At 47.2% G+C, this 18358-nt stretch overlaps 1 protein-coding gene across 2 annotated transcripts in view; it reads right to left on the bottom strand.

Moving 5' to 3' along the window:
* PCSK6 (proprotein convertase subtilisin/kexin type 6) overlaps positions 1-18358 on the bottom strand; it is a 187898-nt gene that overhangs the window by 67640 nt on the left and 101900 nt on the right. For both annotated transcript variants that reach the window (XM_058542304.1, XM_058542305.1), the window contains exons 8-11: positions 17996-18208; positions 13954-14054; positions 9606-9709; positions 7582-7699 (exon numbers count right to left, since the gene is read on the bottom strand). In XM_058542304.1, coding sequence (XP_058398287.1) covers positions 7582-7699; positions 9606-9709; positions 13954-14054; positions 17996-18208 — 536 coding nt within the window. The remainder of the gene's footprint in view (positions 1-7581; positions 7700-9605; positions 9710-13953; positions 14055-17995; positions 18209-18358) is intronic.

Below are 18358 nucleotides of genomic sequence, written 5' to 3'. Positions count from 1 at the left end.
GGACAGCCACTCAAGGTCAGCGAATTGTTATCCTCCTCAAGTGCAGTTAGCCCTCCCCACATTTCATTTCTGTTGCCTTTATTGAAACAAACATCCCAACATCCCAAATCAGCAGGCTTTTTAATTTCCTTAACAAAAGGGAGTGGTGGTGGCTTGGAAATGTTTCACGAATAGTTGAGCTGAAATTTTTCTGTATTTCAGATAGAAACTCCAAGTAGAAGTGGGGAAGGCAAACATGAGAAGCCATTGCTTGGTAAGGATTACCTCCAAGGCAGAAAGGGACACTGCCAATGAAAAAACCAGAAGTTACTTCCCACCCTACGGTTATTTCCAAGATAACATGGAAAATGCAAATCAACAGCAAAGCAATTTATTTTTTTAGGTTAAACAAAGTGCAGGGATTATCTCTGTCATACGAACACAGCTAAGTTGTACTTTATTTGTGAAAATAGATATAGAAAGAACTTTAGGTTCCCAAGATAACTAAAAATGTTCCTCGACTATTAAACTCTGGAACTGTCATCTGTGTACACAAAGCCCACCTAGGACCCTAAAGGAACCCAAGGAGTTAAAAGACCCCACAAGACCTACTTCCAGACCCAGTGATACTAAGCTGTGGAGACTGCCCTACTTTGAAAAGGTCTCTGAGGACAGAGGCTTGTCACTTCCCGTTGAGCCACATTTCAGACTTAATTACTGATCCTCCAGATGTTCTTTCATCCCAATGTCCCTTTAGCAGCTCCCTTCTCCTGAGGGGCGGAGGGTTACCAACCAGCAGCTTCATCACTTCCTGGTGCCTCCAGACCACTACTTGGGCCTCCTTCTAGTTTCCTCCAGGGCAATACCATCTAATATCTTGTAAAGATGTAGAAATAAGTTCCCAATTCGCTTATTCAACGCACTCGCCAAATTACAACACTTAGAATCTTATGACATCAGAATAACACTGGGAGCCAAAGATTAAAATCCTCAAGTAAACCAAGCGGCAGGGAAAGCGGAGGGTCAGTGGCCACGGGTCAGTGGTGGGGGAAACACTCCACCACTCCACCTGTCTTTCTGCCCTAGCTGGGCAGCTACTACGGGTCAAGATTTCTCACTCCCACCTTGCAGACCTCTCTTCAGCTCAGCTCCAAGGGCTGACCTGTGCCCTGGCACAGAGCACCTCCAGGGCAATACAGCTCTCCCAAGCTGCAGGGCTGCGGGCAAGGTCCTCATTAGACAATTCTGAGATCAGGCTGAGAATCGGAAGGCAGCAGCGCCTTTCTCTCTGTTGTATTTGGCATCTGTCTCGGGGAGAAGAGGCTGCTGCAGAACCAAGGACCTACAAGGGAAGGTCAACCAGGAAACCCTTTCACCGACCTCCTAAAGGGTAACAAGAAGGGTTAGTTGGGACAGATTCGTTAAATTAAACTGTAGGAAAACAACTTGGTCTTTTGGAGGGCACAGAGAGAGCTGTGTGGGGAGAGCAAGAAGCTTCTCAGTCACTTCTTAGATCTATGTTCTTGGATGAACGTTCTTGAGAGGATGGTCATTAGGGTTGGAGGAAGACAGATTCTGGGTATTTTCTTACTCATATTAGTTCATATTTAGAATTTTCCTTAGATGAAATTACTTTTGATTATCCACCATAGCACATCATTTAGGCTGGAAATAAAATTTAACTCAAAAAAAAAAAGAGGCTAATCTAGTACATTAATTTAGACAATGCTGTCCATGATTAATTGGGCTATACAGTTCTTTAATATAACAATTAAGTTTATAGTATATATTTTTCTTCTATGTGAACTGAGGGGGCTGAATTAGCTGGCTTTAAACATTCCTTCCAATTCTAACATTCTAAGATTCAATCTGATCGGGAATAATAAAGACAATAAAATATACCGTCAATCCTCCTTATTCATGACTCCATATTTGCAATTCACCTACTCACTAACATATTTTTGTAACCCCAAAATCAATACTTGTGGTGCATTTGTGATCGTTTGCAGAAACACGCAGAGCAGCAGAATATGTGAGTTGCCTGATATACATGTTCTGAGCTGAGGCTGAACAAGGCGACACTCTGCCTTCTTGTTTGAGCTCATACTGTAAACAAGTATCCTTTTGGTAGTCTATTTAGTGCCACGTTTTTCACATTTTGTGTTTTTCATTGGTGGTTTTGCTATTTAAAATGGCCCCCAAGCGTCGTGCTGTCTGGGGTCCAGTGCAGGGAGGCTGCAAGGTGCCCTACAGAGAATACACGTGTGCTAGATGAGCTTCATGCAGGCAGAGTTATAGTGCTGTTGACCGTGAGTTCGAAGTTAATGGATCAAATAAGGTATCTTTAAACAGAAACCCATAAAATACAAGGTTCTGTGTTATCAGTTGATGAAAATGTTGTGACCAGAGGCTCATGGGAACCTAATCCTGTATTTCTCCTGGAAGTGATGGTTCTGTTTTTGCAAATTCAGGGTTTGTGATGACTTCATAGAACATGACTACTATGAATAACGAGAATTGACTGTAGTGTTCAAACTCAAATACTAATTTTAGAAGTAAGCCGCATTTACAATCTGGGGAAAACAGGTTTGTGTCAAAAAAATACGCTAGGAAGGGCAAAGGCTGCTGGAAAACAGATAGCTTACTCAAGTTCGCCATGTCTGAAGGGACATCAGGAACAAATGTCATGGGCCCAGGTATGGTTACCCCCAGGGCAGGACTGCAGAGCACCCCACAAGTTCTCTTAGGACACCCAGGCATGCCCTGTATAAGAATGACGTGACAGAAGAAACCAGAAGGGCCTCATACAGTACCCAGGAGTGCTCAGGAGTTAGATGCCTGGAGGGAGGTGCTGGGTGGGATGTGGGGGGAACATGCACAGGACAGAGAGAGCCCAAAGGAAAGAGGGGCTTTTAGCTTTCTACAAAGATGTGAAACCAGGCTGTGTGCTGCAGCACAGCAGGGTTCTGGAGTCGGGCCGACGTGGGTCCCAGCCGCACAGGTACTCCATCAGGACGTGGTGGCCATGTGGCCTCACCTGCTTGCTGGAGGAGCCTCCAGGTAGCAGGGCCAAGGTGCTTTCCCATCCTCGGGGCCAGTGTGCCCAGCAGGCTGGGGACACAGAGGAAAGGAAGGAAAGGTCTCTTCTGGGTAATGTGCAGGTCACTCTACTTGTTCAGTATGACCTGAGGTCCTGTGATGTGCTCATCCCAGAGAGGCAAGGTGGACTCTGGAAACAGGCAGCCTGGGGCAGCAGCTCAGCCCCGGGCTGTTAACTCCTTTGTGCCTCAGTTTCTTCATCCCTAAAATAGGGATAAAAATAATTCCCAACTTCACACTGTTGTTGGGGATTCTGAATGAATGAACACACACAAAGTGCTTAGAACAACACCTGATGCAGAGTAAGTGCCTGATGATCATTATCCATTATCTTATTATCCATTATACTGATTGATTTATTTATAAGTAGAATCGTTATAAATGACCATTACCGTGGTCTGGTTTAATGAAAGACCAAAAGAGTAAGTAGTATGTGGTTAATCCACAGGTTAATCCTTGATTCTTGAACACCTATAAATAGATTGCTCTATAGATGATTCTTAATATTCAAAGCATCATAGCCTTAATATTCAAAGCTTTTAGGATTGAAATATCTTTGTGTGTGTGAATTCTTTAAATAAAAGACAAGTCACACTAAACTGTAAACTCTGGATGGATGGTAACTTTCCAAATCTGCTAAAACCGAAGACGAGTAGGTAAGTTCTCATTGCTTTAAACGACTCTCTTGCTGTTGTCTTTCCAGCACAGAGCAGGGAGTCCTGGATGTCATAAACTGTTTCACAGTAGCTGGGTTTTTAAAGACGCAAGGGAAGTGCTGGCTAGAAAAATCCTAAGGGTCAACCAAAGAAGATATTTAACAGCTGGCCTCTTTCTTATTCATAGGAATTATACTCAGCTTGATTTTCCTTTTCACTTTTTGAAAGGTTATAAAAGTATCAATTTTGTCCTTCTCTATCTAACACACACAGACTTTTAAATAATTCTGCAGAGGCCGATGTCACTGGTCATGATCCTATTTACCTTCCTTTAATTGAAGAAACGTTCTAAGTAGATTTAAAACCGTTTGTGCCCAAGACTAGGCAAAGGCGTCTTCTACATGTGTTTGAATATCCCAACAGAGACCCAGGTCCAGCTCATAGTTTCATCTGGTGTCACCTGTAAGGACTCGAACGAGTCATTCTCTTTCGCAACAGTACCTGTCAAGTTCAAGTGATTTCCCCTTGCCCTTGCACTTAGACTTAGCATTCACTGAAAGCTGTCTATGATGTGCTCTGGCCCCCGCGAGTGCCGGAGAGGTGGGTCAGACACCATGGCCTCTGTTCTGGGGGCTCAGGCTTCTTTGAGGTGGGGTGAGTGACAGGCTATAAAAAGACGGCTCAGCGAGACCTAGCAGTGCCTCAGAGCAAGGGGGCCTGGCCCCCCTCATTCCTCGCTCCCGCCCCTGTGGTCCCCTCTCTTCCAGCCTCTCCTCTTGGGCTCCCTGACCTTCTGCATGATCGTAGGGACTTATTCTCTCTCACGAGGGGGATCCAGACAGAGACACGATAAATCTCAAACTCCACAGTCCCTAGATGTAGTGTCCAGACTAGAAATGTTGATATACTGCTTGAGGTCTCTGTATGGCCTTTCTTCAAATTAGAGAGAATCGGTAACAGCTTCCTCCTGGTGGGGCCGCTTCTCGCGTGTCTGTAATGACAGCCTGGCTTCCCTCCACTGCAGCCTTTCTTGTGCTGTGCTGTGGGCCTTTCTGCTTCTTTCTGCCTGAGCATGACTCAAGTGTAGGCATGGGTGGTACTGGACAGAGCAGTCCAGCAGAGGGACACCAACAGACACCCGAGCAGTCATTCAAGGCACAGTGGGCACAAGGCTAGTGTTTGAGCCACAGGCAGGATCTGCTGACAGGGTGGTCCAGTGACTCCTCCTGTAATGGCCATGAGGACTGTCTCCCTGAACAGTGACACATCCCAGGAGAGGAAGGCCAGATCAGAGCTGAGGGGCAGGAGAGGGCAGAGAGATGTCACTGCTCCTCATTCCTGCCCCTGTATGTGACCATCAATACCCGAGCCCTCTAATTCAGAACACTGGTGGCATTACTACAGAAATGGCAGATGTGGCCACAGTCTCCTCTAGAAGGCCAATACTTAGTGTTCAATGAACACAGTTCTCCGACCTTCACCACACTAGGTGGGATGTCCCTTCTACTGAAGAGGAAAGGCAGGGAAACATATCACACGTGGTAGCATGGTACACGCATGGGAAGGCCAGACAAACAGAGATGCTTGCTTTCTCTAGCTCTTTCTCTTTCCCTTCCTGCTCTCCACCACGGGAAGCAACTGGGGCCAAGTTTGGGACATTCTGAGAGTCTTAGGATTCGACCAAGAGATGGAGAAACCAGAATGATGCCCAGAGAGTGGACATTTCTCGGTGGAAAGCTGGACCAAAAACCACACGTGGAGAGGGAGCAGCGGGAGGGAGACGACAAACAGGTGTGTGGGAACTCGTCCTTTTCATTTTCAAGCCAAAGGATCCCAGCAGCTTAGGCAAAGCCAGACAAGAACTCTGATGAAGGAAACTGGCCCTAACTGTTGCGGATGCTCAGCAGCCCTGGTTCAAATGACCCTGACAGGCAGGCCGGAGCTCTCCGCCAAGAGATAAAGCCCAAAGGTGTGATGAGGCATCTCCCTTCCACACAGTAATAGCGCATGTTCTCTCTCTCTCTGGAGGCTCTTATGTCCTTGGGAACAATTGAGTGTGCAGTGAAGCCAGTGGTTTGGGACAGCGGGTTGGCTGAAAATTCTAGAAAGAGTCTGAAACTGCTAAATGTAAAGAAGATTTTTCTTTAGAAACAGAAGTCTGATTCTTCCCCTCTGTTGGAATCTGCAGAGTCCTTTCCTTCCTCAAAGGACAGGAACAATGTCACACTGTATGTTATGGCTGGTTCCCTCAACCTGCGCTGTCTAGACTCCCTGTGCTTTCACTTAAAAAACAAAATAAAATAAAAATAAAAACAACCCTTCGCCACCTAGGCACCACTCTACCATCTTAAAACTATTTCTGGCAGGAGAAGAATGCTTCATTCAGGAGCCGCCCCGACGGGGAGACCAGCGGGAGGAAAGAGCTGCGGGCCCTGGACACGGCACCGGGTCAGACAGCAGCCTCGTGGGCAGGACCCAGCTCACAGGAGCCCAGGTCACCTTACCTGGAGATCGATCATCCATGTGTTGGGCATTTTCCAACAGACCAAGCAAAAGAAAGCAAAGGTCTCCTTTATCTCAGAGAACCTCCCCTTTCTTCTAAACTTGACAGTCTAAGGCTCCCTAGAGAAATGGCGAGATTGAGACTTGCCTGCTGGCCGACCGGCCTGTTAGGCCTTGGAGGGACCACCCAGCAGTCAGTCTTCACAATTAGCAGCAGGATGGAAACGTAATTTTTCAAAAGATGTTTCCATGGCTATTCGCCCAACAAATACTTTCTGAATTCCCACAATATGCCAGGCATCATTGTTGCATAACGTTGAGAAACACTTTTCTCAACATTTTATAGCAAAAGAGCACATTATAAGAGGTAGATGCCTTCAAGGAAGAGGTGATCTCAAAGACAGTGATCTATACTTGTTGATAATGTAAGGATCACTTTTAATCACCTCATCATTTCTTTTTTCAAACACACATTCTCCAAGGGTAATAAACAGTCATAGTTAGAAAGAAATGCATTTCATTCTTCATCAGATATTAAGGCCTAGAGAAACACCTTTCTCCTTAAAAAGGATATCTGCAATAGCAGACTCAGGAGAATAACCTGATTTCCTCTCTTAACAGAGTAGAGTTCTTGCCATCGGATTTTCTTTACAGTTGATTATTTTTTAAATAAAAATTTCAGTGAACAAATGTAACTGATTTAGGACAACTTACTACAAAAGGCAACGCTGGGAGTGTCCTAACCAGGGAAGAAAGATGAAGCCAGGCTCCGGCAGCACACTGCTCGAGGCTTGTTAAAAAATCCCAGTGCTCAAACCTTAAGAAGGTTACTGGGGTCCAGACAAAGGCAGCACAGAGCTGCTCTGTGCCATGGACAATAAACCCCTCCTGCAACAGAGAAGGGGCAGATGCTGCCACTCCTGCCACGGTGAAAGAGTCACACTTTGGGCTCTCAGGGCAGGTAGGGCTGAGCCAGGCAGATCCCTGGTCCAGTCGGCTATGCGACATATTATGGGTAAGAATTTCCAACGCGAGGCTGAGGGTTCCGGCTAAGGGACCAATTCCCCTAGTATGGAGCCATCTGCTGCAAAAGGGGAAACCGCAATCAACAGCAAAAGGCCTCAACACGGTCGTGGGTTAAGAAGCAATTCCTTCCCCAGTGTCACAATCCGTAAGAGAAATGCAGACACACATATACACACACTACCCTGCACACGCACAGGTGTGTCCTCGCCAACACGTGCAGGAATGTGTGTGTGAACACTTCCCCCGCAATACCTTACAGCAGAGTCAGGCCCAAACCGACGGGCCTGAAAAGCCGCACAGTGCTGGAGCAGAGCCTCACCTGGGCCTCTTGTCTACGGTGGCGATGCACACATGTTGCGAGGGCACTGCTGTCCACTTCTTCGCCTCCATGACCAGGGCTTCTGCGTCCACCAAGCCAAATCCGTAGAGATGGCTAACTGAAAAGACAGGCCCTTCAGACCGGCTCCCCGCACGCCCAGAACAGACCAAGGCCGGGCTCCCGCCCTCTGCCCGGTTCCCGCGTGGGGCACCTGATTCGGGACCACCATGGTCCTGGCATAGTCTGTCACTCAAGGACTGGAAGGGCCCGGACTGTCTCCAGAGAGCCCCGGGCTGCAGGACCGGCCCTTCTGAGGACTGCTCTCAGATCCCATCTGCTCTACTCTGATCTCTGAACTGCACTCCTTCGGGTCAGGAGTATGGGCCAGGAAACGAGTCCCGTTTCTTTTTTTTTTTTTTTTTTTTGTGAGATCAGCCCTGTGCTAACATCTGCCTATCCTCCTCTTTTTTTTTTTGCTGAGGAAGATTGGCCCTGGGCTAACATCCGTGCCCATCTTCCTCCACTTTATATGGGACGCCGCCACAGCATGGCTTGACAAGCAGTGCGTCTGTGCACGCCTGGGATCCGAACCGGCGAACCCCGGCCCGCGGCTGCAGAGAGCGCGCACTTAACCGCTTGCGCCACTGGGCCGGCCCCACGAGTCCTGTTTTGGTGCACAGTAGGAGAAGCCTAGTACTTTCTTTCATGAGATGAGAACAGGTTTCCTTACATTAAAGGGATGTGTTGGCATCTGCAGTCCCTGAATCTTAAACCAGACAAGAGGAACAAAATCAGAGACCCCTTGGTTCACACGACCACGGCGTGCAATAAACACAATGAACCGAAGCCGCACTCAGCTCTTTGCCCTTTTCTTTCCCTGCTGAATTCCCAGGTGTTCAGGGAGAGCGGCAGGGACCGTGAGTACTTGTGAACTGGCCCGATCCAATGTTTCCTTTGGCCAAGGCAGGAGAGTTTCAAAGTTTAATTTAAGACGCAAGGTTGAGAACTAGATACAATCTGTTTTCCTATTTAATTAGGCCAAAATTGAAATGTAGGTCAGCTCTTGTTACAGCACACCACTACCACCAACACTCCTGCAAAACAAAGATGCATTAGGCCTAATCAATGGCCTCCTTATTAAAAGGAATGTCCCTTGGAACTTACAGTAACAATGCTTGACCTATATTTTACATATAGTAGTATCAGGCTTGGTGTTGAAATAGTTGGACCTGAGCTTCAGGAAAGGAAAAAAAAAAAAAAAGTCCTTCCACACATACCATGGCTGGATGTAAATCTTTTTCAAGTATCTCTGGTAAGAAGCCAGACAAACAGAGCCAGTGGCACAGTCCTATAATTACCTCCTTGAGAGGCTCCGAATATCTGGGTTACAAGTCCTCACCATGGGTTGATTTCCTGGTGCCTGGGTCTGCACCAGGCTGTGCTGGGGTAGAGATCTCACTGTTCTATGAGTTACTTTTATAACATGGGGGCTTCCTGACAGAAGTTTTATAGTTAGAAAGTAACTTACATAACTATCTCAATGTCTTCAGTGTACAGATGAGGAAAACTAAGGGCTAGTTGCAAAATCATGGAGCTACTCAGGGCTAAGACCGCAAGTTGCCCTTAGGTGGCACATAAACATTATTTATCAAAATAATTATGGATTTGTTTTAATGTGCATTAGAAAAAATATAACTACACATCAAGCTCATGATTAACTAGATGTAATAAAGTCTCCTTTTAAAACATATTTCTTTATGGAAAAAAAAGCAAGTCAATTTAAAGAGAACTATCACGTCAACACCGGTACAGGTGGTCCCTGGATGTGGCAAAAGTTGTGAAGTTTAGGGAATCCTGAATTCTAGTGACCTTAGATTTCTTCTTTAATGCCAGTGAGAGGTTCCAGGATACTTTTCTTAAATCACTGGATATCTACTGTTCATTCTGTGACACATGATTTATGTTATTTGGGGATTCTTTTTGAGAAATTCATGTTACCCCTTAATAGAGAGCCGCGGCCGCACCTTTATGACCAGCACCATTGACTTTCCAGTCACTTGCTTTCAGGTGGGCCGGCCTGGAGGTCTTCACCAGCAGGTGCTGCACATCCCTCCAGGTTAACAGGTTGCTGCAACGACACAATGACAGACCGCTGTAGGCCACACAGGTCACCAATGATGGCTGCACAGCTCCATTCAGAGGTGGTGCGTCGGGAGCCAGCCCCAAGTCTGGACTTGAGGAAGCCCCGCAGGCTCCACGCCTTGGCAAGGGTTTATTTCACAACCTCTTTGTAAAGAACGGTTTCCAGTGATTAAATCCTGAGATAAAACAGCACAATGGGTGACCTAAAATCCACAGCATTAAAAACCCAGCTTTGCTGCCAAGCTCGGCTTGAGTTTGTACAAGGGCTGTAGCGGCAATTGTGGCAGTGCAGAGACGGGCATCCTTACCACAACAGCAAATGTTCGTAAGTATTTGGGGCTATTCTTCACCCTAATGAGCAAATGCTATGGTGCACCAGAGCACGCTCAAGCCACCATCTGCCCAGATCCCACACCTGCGGGGACCCACTGCCTACAGACCATAATTCGAGATTTTAGTAATTCTAAATTTACAATACATTCATTTTGGTGCAAAGTAGAAACATTTCATTAAAAGAACACACGCCCACTAGTAAAAATGCATAGATCAGCTTTCTTTGATTCTAAGGTACATTTTCCCGTCTTTTTAACACCTCTGGAAACAGGATCCATCTTATAATGATGCTCTTATAACCCCCTCTGTCCACAGCATCAGGACTGGTCACAGACAAATGCTGGAAGCACCCTCGCTGCAGCCCTCGCCCCCTCCTCTCGACCAGTGCCTGTCCTCATCCACAGTCATCACAGTCATCTTTCCAATCATCCACTGTTTGTGTGTGTTTAAAAATATACATAACACAAAATTTACCATCTTAACCATTTTTAAGTGTACACTTCAGTGCTGTTAGTATACTCACATTGTTGTGCAACCATCACCACCATCCGTCTCCAGAACTTTCTCATCTTCCCCAGTTGAAACTCTTCACCCATTAAACACTAACTTTCCATATCCCGCCTCCACCAACCCCTGGAAACCACCATTCTACTTTCTGTCTCTATAAATGTGATGACTCATGGAGCCTCATTTAAGTGGAATCATACAGTATTTGTCCTTTTGTGTCTGGCTTATTTCATTCAGCATAACGTCCTCCAGGTTCATCCATGTTGTAACATGTGTCAGAATTTCCTTCCTTTTTAAGGCTGAATAATATTCCATTTTATGGATATACCACATTTCATTTATCCACGCATTTACTGATGGACACAGGTTGCTTCCGCCTTTTGACTATTGTGAATAATGCTGCTATAAACATGATTGTACAAATATCTCTTCAAGTCTCTGTTTTCAGTTCTTTTGGGTATATACCCACAAGTGGAACTGTTGGATCACAAGGTAATTCTATGCTTTATTTTTTGAGGAACTGCCACACTCTTTTCCATAGTGGCTTCACCATTTTACATTCCCACCAATTGTTCCCTCTTTGCCTGTTTTCCTACTAGGAGCTCGCCTGTGGCTTGAGTCTTGGGGTACACACGCACTCCTCCCTTGGGGCTCACACTCTCCAGGCTCTAGCCCTGGCCTCCTCTGATTTTTCCAACGTGTTCTTGCCACTGTGCCGGTCACCGGCCTCCTGGCTGCCTCACCTCAACCATGTCCCTCAGTCCATTTTCCAGGCCTTTGCTTGGCACAGGCTGACCTGCTCTCCCTTATCCACTGCCCCTCCTGGAGGCCCATAGCCAACCTCACTGTTAGAGGAGGATTCTGAGGCCCTGAGTGGCCCAAGGCCTTGCACTCTGGTGGAGTGGGCACAGGCACAGGCTTTGGAGTTCCGACAGAGCAGACGTGGCTGCACCCCTTGTTACCTGCATGACTGTGAAAGTTACTGCTCACACCAGCAGGGCCTACTCAAGGATGGCTAATGCTCGTCCTCTTGGAAGTTCAGCATAAGGTGCCAGGAAGCATGAGCTTCAGAGTTCAAGACAGAATGGGTCCAGAAATGGTGAACCTTAGAAACCATCTTATTATGGGAAACCCATTTTATTTTTGACTCTGGTAACAAAACCACAAACATAGTTGTATGGAAAACATGTCTAAGAAATGGTGTTGAAAATGTTTCTCAATGAAGAAGGGACTGATGAGAAGTCCCAAGATTGCCCCAAACTGTGAATGACCTTTGGACAATTCTTATGCGTGAGGGTCTTTCTTCATTTTTGTTATGTGCTGTCCGCAGGCCCTCCCTGTACCCCTGAGAGCTTCTCCACCCAGAATGATCTGGCCTTGCCCTGCTTCCTGCTACAGTAGAAATGGACAGAGCGAGAAGGCAATGCTGTGCACGTGACCAGCAGGCCTGCTCCCAGGCACCCGAGCCATCCCAATCTCCAAATCTCCTAGACTCGGTCCTCAGGGTCCCTGGTGATAACCTGCTCCTTCCTTGACTAATCCTCTAAGTTAATGCTGTTTTCAATAAAGTTTGCTTGGTTCGCCACCTGCAAATTTCAGAGGATGAGTAAAATGATGAAGAAGAGGACTATCAGAGATTTCATGTGTCCACAGGCCAAGTTTAATGGGACAGTCCAGCACAAAGCAGGGTTTGTTTTCCATTTAGTTTCAACTCACAAAATTCCCTGCATGTTTCCAATATGGAATGAAAGAAAATATAAAACAATGAATTGCTAAGCATGTGAATGCAACTTTACACACAAGTAACTAATTATTCAGAGTTTTTTAAAAGAGCCTCAGGACACAGAAGCTAACATTTTGGCCTGAAAATTGAAAATCTTTAGCTGTTCCTTTGTTAAACTGGTAGCATTTGAGTTTTATGCTCTTTTGCCTTGTGCAAACCAACATGCAAACATATATAATCACAAGGATTTAAGCAACTCAAACATGATTTTTGAATCATTTAAAATCTCATATAAACAAACAACTACTTCAAACGGCAGGGTCGTTCTGAGACAGTTTTGATGTCTAAACTAAAATTTGTTTTTAACACCATGATTGCATGTGTAGCAAACTGTCTTTTCTTTCCGACCCATCCACACACTAACAACTCTAGAGTTTTTATTCAGCTTACAACAGACAAAACATCACCATTGTATTGTCAATTTATGAACTAAAAGTTCATAAAGGGCAGCTGTAGCAGCCTAAAGAAAGATTTTGGTGTGTGATGTAGAATAGGAGGTAGGCCTGGGGTTCTGACCGCCTAGCTCCCTGTGGTCCTACAACAGGCGGAAGACTGTCAGCTTTCAAAGAAAAACGGAAGGAAGCACTTCGTGACCATTAAGGATGGCCTTAAAAAGGAAGGAAGTCCTGACACATGCTACAACGTGGATGAACCTTGAGGACCTTATGCTACGTGAAATAAGACAGTTACAAAAAGACAAATATGTATGATTCCACCTATATGAGGTACCTAGAGTAGTCAAACTCATAGAGACAGAAAATAAAAGGGTGGGCGCCAGGGGTTCGGGCAACGGGAACAGGGAGTGTTAGGGGGCTGAATTGTGTACCCCTTCTCCAATTCATATGTTGAAGTCCTAACCCCTAGTACCTCAGAATGTGATGGTATTTGGAGATATGGTCTTTAAAGACCTAATTAAGGTAAAATGGAATCACGACGGTGGGCCCTAATCCAATCTGACTGGTGTCCTTCTAAAAGGATCTAGACAGGGCCGGCCCCGTGGCTTAGCAGTTAAGTGCGCCCGCTCCGCTGCTGGTGGCCCGGGTTCGATCCCGGGCACACACCCACGCACCGCTTCTCCGGCCATGCTGAGGCCGCATCCCACATACAGCACCTAGAAGGATGTGCAGCTATGACATACAACTATCTACTGGGGCTTTGGGGGAAAAAATAAATAAATAAAATTAAAAAAATAAAAATAAAAAAAAATAAAAGGATCTAGACACAGACACACAGAGGAAAGACTATGTGAGAACACAGGGAGAAGGCACCTCCGAGGAAACCAAACCTGCCAACACCTTGATCTTAGACTTGCAGCCTCCAGAATTGTGAGATCATCAATTTCTGTTGTCTAAGCTGCCCAATCTGTGGTAGTTTGTTATGGCAGCTCTAGCAGACTAATACAGAGAGCTGTTGTTTAATGGGTAATAGGGTTTCAGTTTGGGATGATGAAAAAGTTCTAGATACGGATAGTAGTGGTGGTTACTCAACAATGTGAATGTGCTTAATGAACTGTACACTTAAAACTGGTAAATTTATGTTATGTGTATTTTACCACAATAAAAATCTTTTAAAAAAAGGAAACGAAGGGAAGGTAGGTGGGGACTTACTTTGCTTCTAAAGCCAAGGCAATGATGCCCGCCACCATGGGGGCTGAAACTGAGGTCCCAGTGTGGCCGTCGGTGCAGCGCTGACGCAAATCCGTGGTGACCTGGGCAAGAGGGTGGCAAGAAGCTAAGTCAGCTCTCAGGAGAAGTCAGAGGCTACTCAAGATGCTGCCCCTGGGCAGTGTGATCCTTGGTCCCAGGGATGGAAAAGGTGCTACACAGACATATCCTGGTAACCCAGGTTTCCGCCATGTCTGGTACTCCCTGATAAACTGCTTTGCTCTCATATGTAAAAAATGGGGGCCGGCCTGGTGGCGTAGTGGTTAAGTTCGCGCACTCCGCTTTGGCGGCCCAGGGTTCGCATGTTCAGATGCCGGGCACGGACCTACACACTGCTTATCAAGCCATGCTGTAGCAGGCGTCCCACATATAAAGTAGAGGAAGATGGACATGGATGTTAGCCCAGGGCCAATCTTCCTCAGCAAAAAGAGGAGGATGGCAATGGATGTTAGCTCGGGGCCAATCTTCCTTAGCAAAAAAAAAAAAAAAAAGGACCCACTACAGGAACGAGCTGATTGTGGGGCGAGAGCAGGGAGACAAGGCAGAGGGAAGACAAGCAGCTGGAAGCCACATCCCCTCACTATGCAGCTGTGCACGCTACACAAAGGTGAGACAAAACGAAACAAAGAGGGGCTCTCCACGGCAGAGTCCCCATGGCAATACCACCTGCCAGAGCCCACGTTAATGACCTCCAAGACACCCCTGACTTTAGAGCAGGTGGAAACTCATGAAGGTGTCAGGGTGACCCAGAGAATGTTCCTGCCTTTGGCCAGAAGGTCCTAAGTCGGTCATAGAAGGTCATAGATGGTTCTCCACCAGGACACCCTCCTCAGAGAGCTGATAAGTGTCCCAAAGCACCCAGTTCCATCTGCAGAAGCAGATAATCTGGAGCCTTCTCGACCTCACAGGGCCTGCTGTGTGGGGTGACAAAGCCCACCGTTCTCTTCAGGAACGCAAAGCTGGCTCTGCCAACTGAGAGGCTCTGCACGCCCTCCTCTGAGGTGCTGACACCAGGCTGGGTGGGGTATTGATTCTGGACCTCACCATCGCATGGCCTGATTTGTACCTTGCCTCTGAACTGAAATGGAGAAGCAGCCACCGTGCGATCAGCACGTGTGGGTTCAGCTGACTGACATCTACTGTGCTAGAAGAGAGTTTGGTCCTAGTGTTACTCCCGTGTACTTTGCACATGGAATTAAGGTTGCTAACCTTAAATCAGAGAGAGAATCCTGGATTATCAGGTGGGCCCAGTGTAATCACAGGGCCCTTCAATGTAGAACAAGGCAGAAATTTTTGTTAGAGAGACGAGGCATAAGAGGTACCCTACCCATCATTGCTGGCTTTGAAGGGGGAGTGAGGGGGACTGCAGCCAAGGACTGTGGGTGGCCTGCAGAAGCTGAGAACAGCCCTCAGCAGACAGCCCACAAGGAAACGGGAGCTCAGTCCTATAACCACAAGGAACTAAATTCTGCCAAAACCTGAATGATCAAGGAACGGATTCTCCCCAGAGCCTCCGGAAAGTTACACAGCCTAGCCAACACCTGGATTTCAGCCTCGTGAGACTCAGAACAGAGACCCTGTGGAGGCTGTTGCACTTCTGACCTACAGAACTATGAGATAATAAACCTGTGTGGTTTTAAGCTGCTAAGTTTGGGACAGTATGTTATGACAGCAATAGGAAACTAATGCACCCACCAACTGCAAGGCTCCAGGAGCCCATCTGCATAACCCTTGAGAATGAATTTCCCCAGTGATAACAATCCAGATCCTCTTCCAAACAGAGAATCTTCCTTTGTCACATTTCAGCTGTGCTGCCAATCAGCCAGTGAGAGGAGATCCAGCCACGTCATACACACAGGAAGATTCAACAGGAACGCTGGCAGAGACCAGCCTCCTCCTCCCTCCCCGTTCAGCAGGACTAAGGCACCTCGAGGCTGGGGAGGCAGCGGAGGGCAAGAGAGCAGGGACGAGGATGCAACTTCTCTGACCCCAGGATCTTCACCTGCAAATGGGCATAATGATATGTCCTTCATAGGGCTTCTGTGACAGTCACAGTTGGCACCTGGCACATACTTACACTCAGTAAATGGTGGCCAGTGAGGGAAACTAACTGGGCGGGAGGCCAAGCTCTCAGGAGCAGGTGAGGCCCACGACTGGCTCTCCAGCCTCAGAGAAAGGACTACCGGGAAGTGAGCAGAGGGGTCTCCCTGTGGGGAGGGGATGGCTGAATCATGGTGGGCAGTGCCCCTCCTGAGACCAAACATCGTGCATGGAACACGGCTCATGTTCAGTGAACGAATGGAAGAGCCAATGAGTGGACGAGGGAGAGACGCTCGCCTTTGGTGTTACTCCTTTTATCCAGAGTCACGTCTCAGCGGGCAATCCTTCCTTCAGGAGGACGCTGGCCGGCAATCACCGACAGAGAGGAATGAAGAGTACGGAGGGGACAGAACTTTGATTTCCATCAGACGCCTGCCTGCACTATGCAGATGGGGAGCGGTTGACCGTCCAGAGCGGTTGCTCATCCCCTTGCAGCATCACTAAGGGGATTGAGAGCAAAAATCTGGCTCTAGTTTAGCTGAAAAAAAATAAAATGCCCTCTGTATTATCAGAGAAGAGTTCCAGGACAGCAACTATGGTGAGCGTTTTCTCTTTCACCCCTCCCCCGACTACAGCCTTCTCATGCATACGTTACTGCTCAGCAAAGAGATTTTTTAAAGAAAGAAAAAGGAATGAAGGCATTTTGTAGCGAAGGCGTGTGCGCACACGTGCACACACACAAACGCACACGCAGTGTGATTCATTAAGCAAATAAAGCTGCAGCCTGCTCCCAGGGATGGGAAACAGTGTCCTCCAGCACGAAGCCCCGGGGACAAAGTGTCCAACAACACAACCTCCACCTCGCACCCCTGTCAGGTTTCCGCACAGGCAGCTGTTTAACAAGACTCCAGCATGCCCGAGTTCAAATGAGCCAGGTTCCTAAAGGAACAGGACACCATTCACAATCTCGGCTGCCCGTCCAGGGCGCGTGCTCCAGTGGAAACGGAAAATAACAACTTAAATTAATACCTTCGTTAACCAGCCCGGGCCGCTGCCAGGCTGGCGGCTGAACGATCGTGGCTGACCTTTCAGCCAAAGCGGAGCAAAGCGGAGAACAGGAAGCCTGTACGCTCCCACAGAAAATGTAAAAATACATTTGCAAATAATTTCTAAAGATGTGGCTAAGCAGCAAGAGAAATGAAAAGACGCTCGTGAGCTTTAAAATTAAACCCTGCCTGGCCAGCTCCATGCTCTCATTTTTAAAACGTCTGAAAACCAAACTAATGACTGTGCATTTGAGTTCTGCATTAATCACAACTTCAAAGCCTCCCCTCTTACTTTTAAAGTAGGAAAGCATGTAGAGAAGGATGGGGCACAAACCCCACCCATACACTAAACGATAACAGTTACTTTTTCAAAGATAAATTAAGCATGATTCCTTGAAGTCAGTGTACCAGACAGAAACCACTGCTCGACTTAGCGTCCAGGAGAAGTCCCTTTGCAGGAAGGGAATGCCTAGAAGAACACGTGGATTTCTAAAATGTTTCAGTATAAAACCAAGACTTGCTCTTACTCTATTTTGCACATTGAAACTGAAGCGGTCAGTTGGATCCCAAGCGATGTGACCACAGAATTTGAGAGAGCTAAAAGGAGACATCGTGCTGAGAACGCACCCCATTCTTAAATGACATTTTTAGATCTCTAAAGCCAGAAAGGGTTTTAATTGGTATTCTGTGCAAAAATTAGAAAGGCAGGGTGTGAGGACGGTTGCCAAAGGATCGGGGTTTACCTCGAGGCACAACTAGTTCACTGATGGGTGAGGCTGGTACCCTGGGACCAAGAACAAACTGGCCTCAACCCGGCTCATCTCTTTGTTAAGAGGAAAAGGATCTCATCCCCAAAGGGCTGAGGCACATATCCTAAGCTCTCCACCAAGAGAACTCACGATTTTCCGCTCATAAAATGCCCCGCTGCTGTAGGTGGTGGCCAGGGTGGATGCACACTCCTCCAGGTACCACGGCTTGTAGCCATTCTCGGTGGTGCTGCTCACGGAGATGGTGTAGATGCTGTTGGTGTAGCCGTCACAGGAGCAGTAGTCCCCCTCTCTCCCACCATTCCCCGATGCCCAGACGAAAATGGAGCCTAGGCCCTGCCGGCCCTAGAGGGGAAAGAGAAGAACAAGGGTCAGCCCCGCAGCCAGAAGCTCGCGGGGTGGGTCTCACACTCGACCTGGAGTCCCTCCTTCTGGATGTCCCTTCTAAGGGGTGAAAAAGGATACACTCAGACCATCCAGATGCCACCAAGGACA

This window comes from Diceros bicornis, chromosome 5 (assembly GCF_020826845.1).
Source record: "Diceros bicornis minor isolate mBicDic1 chromosome 5, mDicBic1.mat.cur, whole genome shotgun sequence".
In the NCBI taxonomy this organism is placed as follows: Eukaryota; Metazoa; Chordata; class Mammalia; order Perissodactyla; family Rhinocerotidae; genus Diceros; species Diceros bicornis.
This window is presented reverse-complemented; position numbering and strand designations above follow the sequence as displayed.